Source organism: Nelumbo nucifera, chromosome 3 (genome assembly GCF_055504915.1).
Source record: "Nelumbo nucifera cultivar China Antique chromosome 3, China Antique-T2T, whole genome shotgun sequence".
In the NCBI taxonomy this organism is placed as follows: Eukaryota; Viridiplantae; Streptophyta; class Magnoliopsida; order Proteales; family Nelumbonaceae; genus Nelumbo; species Nelumbo nucifera.
Genome location: NC_142651.1, coordinates 14,290,490 through 14,303,885, shown reverse-complemented (window position 1 = coordinate 14,303,885; position 13,396 = coordinate 14,290,490). Strand labels below are relative to the sequence as shown.

General features: G+C 38.7%; 1 protein-coding gene across 7 annotated transcripts in view; it reads left to right on the top strand.

The window, feature by feature from the left end:
- The window catches only part of LOC104597260 (uncharacterized), a 62,381-nt gene that overhangs the window by 4,158 nt on the left and 44,827 nt on the right, over positions 1–13,396 (top strand). For 4 of the 7 annotated variants that reach the window (XM_019197981.2, XM_088902213.1, XM_088902211.1 and 1 more), the window contains 3 exons: positions 481–545; positions 926–1,031; positions 11,433–11,504. In XM_019197981.2, the coding sequence (XP_019053526.1) occupies positions 481–545; positions 926–1,031; positions 11,433–11,504 (243 nt within the window). Of the gene's footprint in view, positions 1–477; positions 546–925; positions 1,032–11,432; positions 11,505–13,396 lie in introns of all 7 variants that reach the window. The other 3 variants (XM_088902209.1, XM_088902208.1, XM_088902210.1) reach the window with 1 other exon arrangement.

Genomic DNA, 13,396 nt, shown 5'->3' with positions numbered 1-13,396 from the left:
CAATCTGAGCCAGCTTCTGAGTTATCTGTTGTCACTTTGAACCAATGCTTTCTGAATACGGAGAATAATAAAGTCAATCATCCATAAAAAAATGAATGATTCACTACCACTACTGTACAAGTGATGGAATGCATCATTTATTACTTGTTACACATGACCTCACCTACCTAATTGCTACTCTTTAGGTGATCTACTGTGAAAATTCTATCCAAAGCCTTGAACAACTTCCTTTTTTATTCATTTTCCTTTGATCATCTCTGGCTTACCTGGGAATCTGGGATACTTTTTTTTGTGCTATTACTTTTTGCACTATCTCCTTGCATATGTTGAAGGTCTCTTCTATTTCCTGTATATGAAACTTGTTGTAACTGCTTATTTCTCATTCACTTTCAATTTATTTAAAACTTCATTGCTCGAATTATCATATTGCAGCATGTTGATTATTCATTATTTGATATGATTTTTTGGTGTTTTAAGCAGCCTCCATCTGCTTCTCATTTTGTGAAAGTTGCTTCTTGTGCATCCTTGGCAGATCTTTTTACAAGGTTTGATTTATTCCTTTTATGGAAACATAATTCTCTAGGTGCATCTATCTCATGTTTGTAGTATTTGTTCTGTCATTGGTGAAGATCTGTACTTATTAATATGAATTTTCTGGGTTTGTAAATGTACCTGCATACTGGACAATGCCTCACATGCATGGGAGTTTTCAGTTGTATGCGAATATGGACCAGGATAATTCCTTGGTTATCTGCATATTTTATCTATTATCAAGTTTTAAATTGTTGAAACTGTAATTGTCCTCAATGATTGTATATGAGATTTAATCCTTAAGCTTAAATTTGAACTGCATTACTTGGAGCATTCTGAGTTGTAGTTGTTATAAGATCGTAACTTCTTCCATTTGGTTTAATTTTGGAATTAGGTTAGGTGGATTTTCAAATTTAAAGAAAGATGGGACATCTCATGCTGGGAAACTTATTCAACCAATTTTGGAGTTGTTAAGTGATGATAGCTCAGAAGCTGTGTGGGTCAGTATCCCGTAATATGTCCTTATTTATTTATCTATTTATTTTTTGTGTTCAATAGCAAAGGGAGGACATTTATTAGTAGCCTAGCTGAGAGACCTGATTAAGGTCCTCCTAATGGAATTTGTTATTCTTGCCTATTAAACATCAATATATCAATTACTTTTTTTTTTCCGCCCAGGGAGGGGGGGGGAGACACTCTCAAGCCAAATTAAAGATGATCATCAGTGTTCATTTTAGAATCCATTGTGGCTCCCTTTTCCCAATCCTCTTTGTACGGAGTTCTAGACTTTTGGCATTTAAGTCCAGTAGAAACACGGTATCCTACAAGTCTGTGTCAGACACATTTTAACACTTTTCTCTCCCACTTTTTCTCAGTATTTTTCAGATGTTGGCATGTGGGTTTGATGCACATCTTGGTCTAAAGACATTAACATTTGCATTAAATACGGAGTTTTAGTTATAAATCTCATAATGCATCTATTACTATATAAAGTGGATATCCCACTTCTCTGAGAGGCTTTGTTTCATACAGAGAAATATATACAGTGGACCTCTTATCTTTGTCACAACGTACATGCCTCCTTGCTCAAGGCTGAATGTAGTGCAGATTTTTCTGTCTAGGGTTACAATATTGTGTTGGATAATTCAATTTTTCGGCCCCGCTCGTTTATAAATTTGTCACTCACTTACCCAGGTAAATGTTTCCTGGGTAACACTTACCTGGGTAAGTTCACTTACCCATGTTCTTTTGATTCCCAGGTAAGTACTATAATGACTTTTTTACCCATAAAAAGCTAATGTTAAAATGGGCAAACTTGTCCCATTATGTTTTATACACTTTCCCCCCAGGTGGGAAAGTTACCCACCTGGGAGATGGGTAAGTTTTACCTTGGTAAATGAAGATGACTTTACTGTGGGGCCCAATATTTATTGCAAAAAGAACACTGTAAAGTTGGTCAATGGGTACAGTTGGTCAATGGGAAAGAGATACCCATTGACCAACTTTCTCCCTCTTATTTACCGGTAAACGAACAAGGTCTTAGTGTACATTCAAAATCTTGCCAGCCATGTGATTCCCTTGTTGTATCTGGATAAAATAGCCAAGCAAAGAGGAAGAGGTGTAAGGAAAGCTACATTTTGAAGGGGTTCTACAAAAACATTGGTTTGTTAGGTGGAAGTTTAGGATGTTTGTAAGCTGTAACAAAGGTTGGAGCTGTTGGAGGCATGTCTGGTGGGGTGTTTTGTGAGTGCAAATCCAGATGAAAAAGAAGTGGCAGTTTGAGTGAATAAGGAATGGAATACAGTTCATCCTATGGAGGGTAGGAGCTTATGTAGAAGTCTTTTTTTTGTTCATTTGTTTCAGATGAGGAAGCTGATAGTATTTTGGAATGGGAAAGGGATTAATGGCACACACCAGACATGAGAATCATGTGGTGGAGTCTATCAGTTGGATCATTTAGGTTGCCTTGAGGAAGCCTTTTGGGTTTATGCACCACACACTTCATGTGTGGTGCATTTGGACTTTTCATGCCATGGGTGATGCTTGCAGATGCTTTAGTTGTATTGATAACAGAATAGGGTGATAGAATCAACCAAGGGCTTCCATCACCTCTTTCATTGAATTATTCTTTGTTGAGGAACACTACAAGTTTTTTCTTATAAAAAAAATCATTGAGCTTAGCTGTTTGTGTGATGATTGAGGGGGAAGATCTTGCTTATTTATTCTGTGTTGGGGATTGTTGTCAGACATAACTGTGTGGGCTTGGGCCTTTTCTCAGTTTCTGTTATGTATTTCATTTAATTAAGTTTTATGGGCCTGGGCTTTTCCCATACTTTTACTTTTATTTCTGCCATCTAATCAGGGGCAGTTTTGCCTTTCTTGTAATCTTTTAAATCACTCATTTCAGTACCATTTAGGGCTGGACAAAACATAAGATGCAGCCCCTTTCTTCAAGTTCTTCTTCTCTTCTCTTAAACCTGAATATGAACAGGGATGATCAAGTTGTACATGGTAGCAAATTGGGTTTCATCTTATCATGGTTTGAGGTTGGAGATGGAGTGGTTAGTGTTGATTCATTCTTTGTTGAGGATGATTAAGCGGCACATGGTGAAGGCGTGGTAGCAAATTGGGTTTCATCTTATGTAGAAGATGAAGATCATGATCTGAGGTTGAAGATGGAGTGGTTAGTTGTAGGGCAAGGAGGGGGTTTAATAGAAGTATGATGGACACGGGGGGGGTGGGGGGTTGAGGCAAGAGGGGGGGCTCAAAGGGTTATGGATGTAGAAGAAAAACAACCTTCTGAAATAAACAGTCTGTTTGAAAAGGTGCAGAAAAGTGATAGAGAACAACAGAAACAGAGAATCAAGAAGAGAGAAGAGGAAAAGAAGGTTGCGGCAATAAGGGTTCAGAGAGAGATTTTTGAATCTAATCTCCTCTTACACCCTAATTCCTTTTCATTAACTTAATTTCAGTAATTTACAGAGAGGCCCTTAACTGGGCGAATAATTTAAAAAATACATAACATAAGAAATGCCCATTATAGAAAAGAACATAAAGAAAAGAAATAAGAAAACAGTTTATGGGCCATTCGGCCCATCTTCTCTACACTCCTCGTCAAGCTGAGCATAGATGTCAATCATGTCAAGCTTGCTAGTATCATGATGAAGTTTAGCCTTGGGGATGCCCTTGGTAAGGAAATCAGCTAATTGTCCTTCAGAAGAGATAAATGGTAGACAAACTTCTCCAGAAGCCACTCTTTCTCGAATAAAATGTTTGTCAACTTCAATATGTTTGGTTTTGTCATATTGCACTGGATTGTGAGCAATGTTGATGGCAGCTTGATTATCTTAATATAACATTAATGGCTTATCATACTCAATACCCAGTTCCTCCATCAAGGATCGAAGCCACAATACTTCAGAAACTCTATGAGTCATGGCTTTGTATTCAGCTTCGGTTGAAGATCTGGCAACAACTGATTGTTTCTTTCTTCTCCAAGAAACAATATTACCTGCCACTAAGCTATAGTACCCAGAATTTGATCTTTTATCATCAATATTTTTGGTCCAATCAGCATTTGTGTAAGCCTCTAGTTTCATATGACCATGCTTAGCAAATGGAATTCCCTTTCTAGGAGAACCCTTTAAATAACACAAAATTCGTTCTGTTACTGCCATGTAAGTGTCCCTGGGAGCATGCATGAACTGACTAATGTAGCTGACAGCATATGCAATGTCTGGCCGAGTCATGCACAAATAGAGCAGCTTCCCAAGTAACCTCTAGAAGACTCCCTTATCTTTCAACAATACTCCATCTGAGGCAGAAAGTTTATGACTCATATCAATAAGAGTAGCAACTGGTCTAACACCCATCTTCCCTGTTTCAGTGAGCAAGTCAAGCACATACTTTCGTTGAGAGATAAGGATCCCATCCTTAGATCGAGCAACTTCTATGCCAAGAAAATATCTCAATTCCCCTAGATCTTTGATCTCAAACTCTATATGAAGGAAATATTTAAGATCATTAATCCCTGTTATATCATTACCGGTCACAACTATATCATCAACATATACATCCTCGGAGGAAGAGACATAGAGTTCCAGACTTTGGATCAAAACAACAATAACCCTTTTGTATGGAGGCATAACCAAGGAAAATGCACTGTGGGCCTTTGGTTCAAATTTATGTCTCTGGGTACTTGGAATGTGTACATAGCAAGTGCAGCCAAAGACATGGAGTGGAATAGGAAAAAGGTCCTTGCATGGATGAAGAAGATTGAAAGGAGACTTAAAACTCAACACTCTGGATGGCATACAGTTAATTAGGTAGGTTGCAATGAGGACAACATCCCCCTAAAATCTTGTAGGGATATGTGAGGCAAACATGATACTTCTTGCAACTTCAACAATATGCCAATTTTTTCTTTCAGCAACTCCATTCTGTTCTGGAGTCCTAACATAGGAACTTTGGTGAATAACCCCCAAATCAGTAGATAACAGGTTAGGTTTTTCTCAAAATATTCTTTTGCATTATCGGATCTGAAAATTTTGATTCTAGTATCAAATTGGGTTAGAACAAATTCATGGAACTGCCTCACAAGTCCGGGAACTTCATCACGGGTCTTCATAAAAAATATCCAAGTGTATTGTGAAAAATCATCAATGAACAAGATAAAATATTTGTAGCCACCCATAGAGGGTAAGTGGTAAGGCCCCCACACATCAGAGTGCGCAATATGGAATGGAGAAGAAGATTTTTTATTACTCAAAAGGTAACTGCTTCTACAATGTTTTGACAATTCACAAGACTCACAATGAAGACTAGACAAATTAATTCCCTTAAATAGTTCTGGGAATAAATGACTCAATGCAATAAAAGAAAGATGACCCAAACGAAAATGACATAACATGACACGACTGATAGACTCTGAAGATGTAGATCCAAAGGCAACTTTCTCAGGTTGTCCTTGGCTCTGTCCAGGAGTATCCAACAGATATATTCCATTCGCCTCATGGCCACTCCCAATCACTTTTTGAGACTCCAAATCCTGAAAAACACAGTAGGAAGGAAAAAGGGTTACACTGCAATTCAAAGACTTAGTTAGGCTGCTTATAGATAACAAATTTGTATTTAGTTTGGGTACATGAAGAGCAAAAGGAAGTAACAAAGAGTCTGTAGCCTTGATAGTTCCCTTGCCAGAGATAGGAGCAAGAGAGCCATCGGCTAGGGTGATTTTATCACGACCAAGAAGCAAATCATAAGAAATAAACAAGGTGGAAAGACTGGTCATATGGTCAGAAGCACCAAAATCAAGAATCCAAGGGATCCTACGATTACCTGAGATAGTTGCATGATTGGCATAAGACCGTATACCTGAATGAGCAAATGTAGAAGAGGTTGAATTTCCCAGAGGGTTGGAAGAAGAGCCAGCACTCTCTAGGTTATTGATCATCCTTCCATACTTCTCATACTCTGCCTTCATAATTGCTAACTTTTCACTAGCAGTCCTCTCTTCGGTTAGGCATTTGTCATTATCTGGACCAGCAGCAATATTGGCACTTCTTGTCTTCATATTATCAGCCTTCTTTTGGAAACGAGGGGGAAGAAGCTCTAGATGCAGTTTCCAACACTTGTCTTTTGTATGCTTTGATTTTTTACGGTATTCACAAATAATTTCCTTCTTACCTAAACCACCTAGACTTCCTGTAGTTCCCTTAGGTTTCAGCCCCATGTTAGCAAAGTGGTCATTTAGACCAGTCCCTTGAACTTGGACTAGTTTCTTGCTTTCTTCACTACTTACCAAGGCATAGGCCTGAGACAATGAAACACTATCCTTAGATAAGATGTTCTGTTTTGTGATGTCATACTTAGGATTCAACCCCGTAAAAAATTCAAACACCCTATTTCTCTCAACTAGTTTTCTGTAGGTTTCAGCATCATTAGTACTTTCCCAGGCAACAACTTCCATCAAGTCAATTTCTTGCCAAAGGGATTTCAACATTGAGAAATAAACAACCAAAGGTTTCTCCCCCTGCCTTAAATTTTTCACATCACTCCTCAGCTTGTATGCCTTGGCTACATTCAGTTTCTGAGAATAGGTTTCAGCAACACTGTCCCATATTTCCTTTGCTGAATTCATCCACAAATAGTGTTGACTGGTTTGTGGTTGCATTGAATTTACTAACCATCCGATTACAGTGTAATTGTCTTGCATCCATTTTTCATAGGATGGATCATCTTTCGAGGGGGCCTTCTTGCTCCCGGAGATATAACCCCACTTGCCTCTATTGCAGACATGAATTTTTACTGATTGTGACCATGCCAGATAATTGGTTCCATCTAGCTTGATTGTGGTCACAACTAGTAGAGAGTCAACAAAGGCCTCTAGAACCTGTCCGGATTCAGCAACATGCTTGTTTTCAACTTCCAAAGGATCCATCTTCTTAAAACACTCCAAAAATAGCTTCTACCAACTTTAATTAGCAATCAATGAAGACAGGAAAAAAATGTGTTGTGAATCAAGCTCTATGCAGCCGTACCTGTTAACTGCGTCACACCTGGAACCCAGGAGAAGCAGAAAAAACCTAGCTGCACCTTGTAGACTTCACAGAACACCGGGCAACTTGAATCAATCTTCAAGATGAAGTACAAGAAGTCTTTCAATCACTGAGTGCCAAGGTCAAACTCTCTGTGGGGCCCGCAAACAGATTTCTCCAATTAATTAGGGTTTTGGGCAACACACTTGATATTGTCAAAGTAATGACAAGGATAGCCTCCTCTCCAAAAAACTACTAACAACTGGGTTGGAAAAATTTCCTTTAACTATTCATTCGATTCAGTTCTCCATACACACTGTGTATGGGAAGAAAGAGGAGAAAAGAGAGAAAAGAAGAGCCCGCTCTAATACCAAGAAGAAAAACAACCTTCTGAAATAAATGGACTATTTGAAAAGGTGCAAAAAAGTGATAGAGAGTAGTAGAAATAGAGAATCAAGAAGAGAGAAGAGGAAGAAGAAGGTTGCTACAATAAGGGTTCAGAGAGAGATTTTCGAATCTAATCTCCTCTTACACCCTAATTCCTTTTCATTAACTTAATTTTAGTAATTTACAGAGAGGCCCTTAACTGGGCGAATAATTTAAAAAAGACATAACATAAGAAAGGCTGATGTTTTTTTTTTTTATGAATGATAATCAATTTATTAATTCAGAAGCAGATTTAGAATGAGTTCATACAACATCCCAGGGAGAGGCGCGAGCTGCAGCCCCTCCTTGAATCTTACAAGTAAACTAGGAAAGAAAAGCAAGAATCACAACTGAGCCCAAAACAATTCTTCCCTATTTATCCCTTGCTTAGCTAACACATCTGACAAAGTATTTGCTGATCTTCCCACCCACTGTACAGTGACCAACATATTCCTTGTCAACCAACTAAATTTCTTCATTTCATTCTTGTAACGCCACATAGCCTCTTTAGGATTTTTCAACCAACCCACCACCACTTTGGAATCCCCCTCGATTGTTAGGTGTTGTACCCCCAGCTGGTTTGCAAATTGCAGCCCTTGTACAACAGCTAAAAGTTCTGCCCTGATGGAGTCCCCAATTCCCAAGGAACCTGAGTAGAGCAACAAAATCTCTCCCGTCTCATTTCTCAAAGCACCCCCCATTCCGGATAATCCTGGATTACCCATGCTACTTCCATCAAAGTTCAACTTCAGTGAGCCTTCAGATGGAGGAGACCAGCTTGTAATTGATTTGTCCTTTAGAGATGAACACCTCGCTACTGCTGACCAATTTCTCCAAAGGTCATTAAAGGATAATTGATGAAAGATTTCCAAGGTCTTCAGCCAAGGTATTGCCCTATTTAACACACAGTCTTTCAATTCTCGACTGCTCCTTTCCTTTTCTTGAAAAATTATAATATTCCTTTCTTCCCAAAGAGTCCAAATCAAGGCAGCACGAGCACATCTCCACATAATTCTCCCTATTGTTGTAGGACAATAAAAGGTAGAATGGTTGAAGAGCATGTGAACTTCTACTGGTAGACTCCAACTACTCCCAAACAATGAAAGTAGCCAAGCCCAAAGATCTGCAGAAAAGGGACAAGATATTAATAGGTGGTAACAATCCTCACCGTGAGCTCTACAGAGGATACACCAATTAGGAGAAATACAGAGGAAAGGGTTGGTGAGTAGAAAGTTGAGAGATGGACTTGAAGAAAGAAGCACAAGTGAAGGTTCCATTGGGTCTAGGAGTCCATACTCTCTTATCTGGCTTGGAGGGATCCAAACAAACCTGATTAAGACAACCAAGCAAGATAGAAAGAGATTCAATTTCATCAGCCCTAAGTCCTCTACGAAACCCAAAATCCCAAGTAGGATCTAAGGGTGTTCCCAAAGGTGAGACAAATTTTGAGACCACTTCTTTTTTGTACAAAGAAACAGAAAATAGCGAAGGGAACAGATCCTTTGAAGGTGTGTCTCCTACCCAAATATCCTCCCAAAAATGAACAGTGTTGCCACAACAAACTTCATACCTGATAAAATTGAGGAATTGAGGAAGGGTGTTGTGAATGGCCTTCCAAGGTGCTGCTAGGTTAGCTTGCCTTGATACACCAGCATCCCATCCATTCTCTGACCTCCCATGAATGCTTCCCACCACCTCATGCTACAATCTCTCTCTTTCCAATGGCCATCGCCACAACCATTTCCCTAACAGAGCTTGATTTTTTCTAGTTACCCTCCCAAGTTCCAAACCCCCCTCTTCTTTACTTCTGCACACAATTTCCCAATTAACCAAGTTCCTTTTTTTCTTGTCCCGAATCCCATAAGAAATCTCTCATCAACTTCTCCAGTTTCCTAGCTTCCCTAACTGGTATCCTAAAAACAGACAAAAAATAGGTAGGTAAGTTAGCCAAGGTAGCTCTTATTAGGGTAATTCTCCCTCCTAAAGAGACATAATTCCTCTTCCATGAGGCTAATATCTTCTCAAACTTTTCTATCACTGGGGTCCAAAATCTACTCTCCCTAGGATTTTCCCCTAAAGGAAGCCCTAAATATGACATAGGCCAAGCAGAGGTGGAACACTCAAGACACTCCGCAATAACCTCGACCTCCCCTACCTCCAAATTTATACCCGCTATGCAGCTCTTTTCCAAATTTATTCTCAAATTAGAAATACTTTCAAATCCTTTGATTAGCTCCTTTAGGTTTGCTACCTTTTCGCTAAAACCTCCTTCACAAAAGATCATTAGGTCATCTGCAAACTGAAGGTGGGTGACGGGGACTTGGTGTCTCCCTATTCTCCAACCCCTAATGGCATCTTCACTATCAACCTTAGTAATGATCCTACTAATCACATCAGCTACTAAGGTAAAAAGGAAGGGTGAGAGTGGATGCCCTTGCCTGACACCCCTACAAGCTGGAAAAAAGTCCCTCACCATACCGTTTACCAGAATAGAGTAGTGACAAGTACTGATACACCCAAAAATCCAACTACACCACTTGTCCCCAAATCCACAATTTCGCATAACCTCTAATAGAAACTCCCAGTCCACCAAATCATAGGCCTTTTCAAGATCCAATTTACAAATGAAACCTCTCTTACTAGACCTTTTCGTTTCCTCCACACACTCATTTGCAATTAAGATTTGACCTGTTATTTGTCGCCCTTGAATGAAAGCCCCCTGGGTTTCACTAATGATAGAAGGGAGGACTGTTTTGATCCTCAACGAGAGCACTTTAGCCAGAATTTTATAGATGCTTGTCACCAGACTAATAGGCCTATAATCTTTTTCTTAGGTATCAAGGCCAAAAGGGTGGCATTAATTCCAGGGCTTATAATGTGATTGTCTGCAAATTCCTTAAAGACTTCAACTAAATCCTCTTTCAACACCTCCCAACAGTCTTGATAAAAACCCATATGGACCTGAAGCCTTGGATCTATCCATTAGAAAGACAGCTTTCTTAATCTCTTCTTCCTCGAAATCCCTTTCCAGCCACCTTGCCACTCCGTCATCAATTCTTGGCCATTCCACCCCTTCCACGACTGCTCTCTCACTCAAAGGTCTTCTATAAATCGATTTGAAGTGGTCCACAAATTTTCTAGCTATGTCATCCTGGTTGGTAATCACCTCCTCTCCTATCTCTAGCTTGGTCACAAGATTCTTTCTTCGTCTCCCATTTGTCAAATCATGGAAAAATCTAGTGTTCCCATCGGCCGATGTTGAGGTCCATTACAGCAAAGAACATAAAGAAAAGAAATAATAAAACAGTCTATGGGCCATTCGGCCCATCTTCTCTACAGATGTTTTAAAGGGACTCTTTATGGTGCTGGTACATTCTTAGAAAGAGAATATTAGGGGAATGGATGGTACTTTCAAATTAGAAAGGAAGGATGATCATCATCATTGCTTGGATAATAATGAATTCTAAAATCTTAAATTGGATGGATCATGGATTAATACATTGTTTTAAGACCATGGATATCTTCAATCCCTTCTCAGTGCATGATATCTTAAGAGAGTAGAAAGTGATAGAAAGTTTGTCTACTAAAAGGAGGGTATACCAAATGGAATGGTATCCACCAAGCAGTGACTAGTGACTACATAAAGTGCAACTTTGATCTAGTTATTTTGAAATAGTGCCTTCTTTTCCTTTTTCCTCTCTTTCACAAAGGTGAGATCCCCTCTTCTTCCTATCCTCTTTTCTAACATCATAGCTGTATAGATATGTTGTTTGTACCCAATGCCTTGCCTTTTGATATCTGGAACATAAGATTTATTTTTTTCCACCCAGTCCTGTGCCAAATGTATTCATTAGTATTTGTGGTACTGGTACTTTTTTTTTTTTTTGATCATTTTTTTAATTGTCAACTCTTTCTCATCCATTTTGATTACTTTTGCAGGAAGGAGCAGTTGATCTGTTGCGCAGCATTCTTATTTACTTTCCAGCTTCTGTCCATCGTCACTATGACACTGCAAGTTCTATTTATCCTTTTTCCTCACTAGACCTTGAAGTGCATTGTTTGAAAATGCTTTTTGTAGCTTGATTTGTGCAGCTTTCTTCTGTTTGTTGATCCGTAAATTGTGAAATAATATGTTTTATACACTTATTTCACAAACCAAGATATGTTCAAGCCTACCATGGTGCTCTATCATGCTTCTTGATTCTCTTTTTCTAGGTCCTTGTTGAGTCCAGATGTTGTATATTGGATGTGTAGCTATTGAGAGATGCAAGTAATGACTATAAGTTGTTTGTTGCTGCAAACTTGGAAGCATTAATTAAAAAAATATTGAAATCCTCTGAAGGACTTAGTATTGGATGCTGAGTACCATGGATTCAGGTGAAGTCCTAATTGATTCAAAGGTTTTCTGGTGCTAGCACTTTCAGATTAATTGGAAAACTAGCACCAGTCTATCAGTTAACGATTCATTAAGTAGGCTAAATGTTGTTTCTCTGTTTGCTAATTTTCACCTTATCCAATAGGGAGGAAGATCCATCCCTCAAAAATACATATAGAGATCTTCGATGCTAGTAAAGGTGGCCTTTCTTTATGTGGATGGTGTATTACTTAATTTCACAGAACTGGATAATTCTATTATTTCCTTCTTCATATGAAGTGGGGATTGTTGATCACCTCTTGTTTATTTTTCTTAGAAATGCATGAGATTTCTTCCTTGTTATGTTCAGCATGTGTTGAGTTAAACCAAGAAGCTTGGATGTGCTAGGTTGGTACTCTCAATATTTTGGTCAAGACAGCCAAATTTTGTGGAGGATGGTGCCTTCTGCATTACCTTGAATGAATTTGGAAAGGAGTGTAGATATTTTTATGATAAAGGTAGAGGGCTTAGAAAGACTATTGGTACTGCTAGGTATCTCTTGTTCTTTTTTGTGTTATGATCTAAAAAATTTCAGACTCACATTTTGTTGAATTTATGTTTGGGTGGCATGAGCTAATTTTTTATGGTGGACCAATCAGTGATCTCTGGCACCTAGCTATTGGTGGGCAAATAGGCAGTGGCAGTAAAGGATTTAGTGCACCATAGGAGCTGCAGATGGATAAGAATATGAATTACAGATCTGTACAGAAATTATTGAAGGAACAGTCCAAGAATATGGTTAGTTTTGAGAAAAAAAGTAAGCTGAATGATAGGAAATGGATTTGGTCTGTGTGAGGTGATGGAATTTTTAGTGCAAAATCCAGTGTAGGAGAAATCCGTGCATAGGTATAAAAATATTGAACTGTAGCTTTCTATAAATAGAAGCTTAAGTATAAATATAGGTAGCAAGTATTTTTGATGATAAGGCCTCTTCAATGGAAGCTTTAATCTGCAAAGCTGAATGGACATTAAGGGGATGGGCCATGGTCCTGCAGTTGTTCTCTGATGTTCCAGCTGAATGGTTCAGGAACAATTGAATTCTACCATATGTGGACATCACTAGTCACACCTCTTTTGTAAATCTTTGAGGGCTTCTCACCTCACCCTCTTTTATGGTAATACAGTACTCTTTATCATTTATCCAAAAACACAAGTTTAAAACTATACCAAGTAAATGAAAAATGTACCAAATGTTGTAACTTTCTCCATCTACAAAGGCTAAATTTAGAGTCTAAAAACACAAAGTTTACTTACAGATTGAAAAACAACATAACCATGCATTGGCTCTTGCATTAGGAGAATTTCTATTTCTCCTAAAACATCTTTTGAAAGTTTTTCTTCAGTTAATGGGTGCATTTCTGCCTACCGCTGAACTAAAGGCAAGGTCTTCGGAATACAAAAAGCCATGGAGATAGGGGTAAGGAAGTTGGTTGTAGAAGGCGACTCCAAAGTAGTTATAAGTTGGCTAAAGCAAGATGGGAAGACTCCT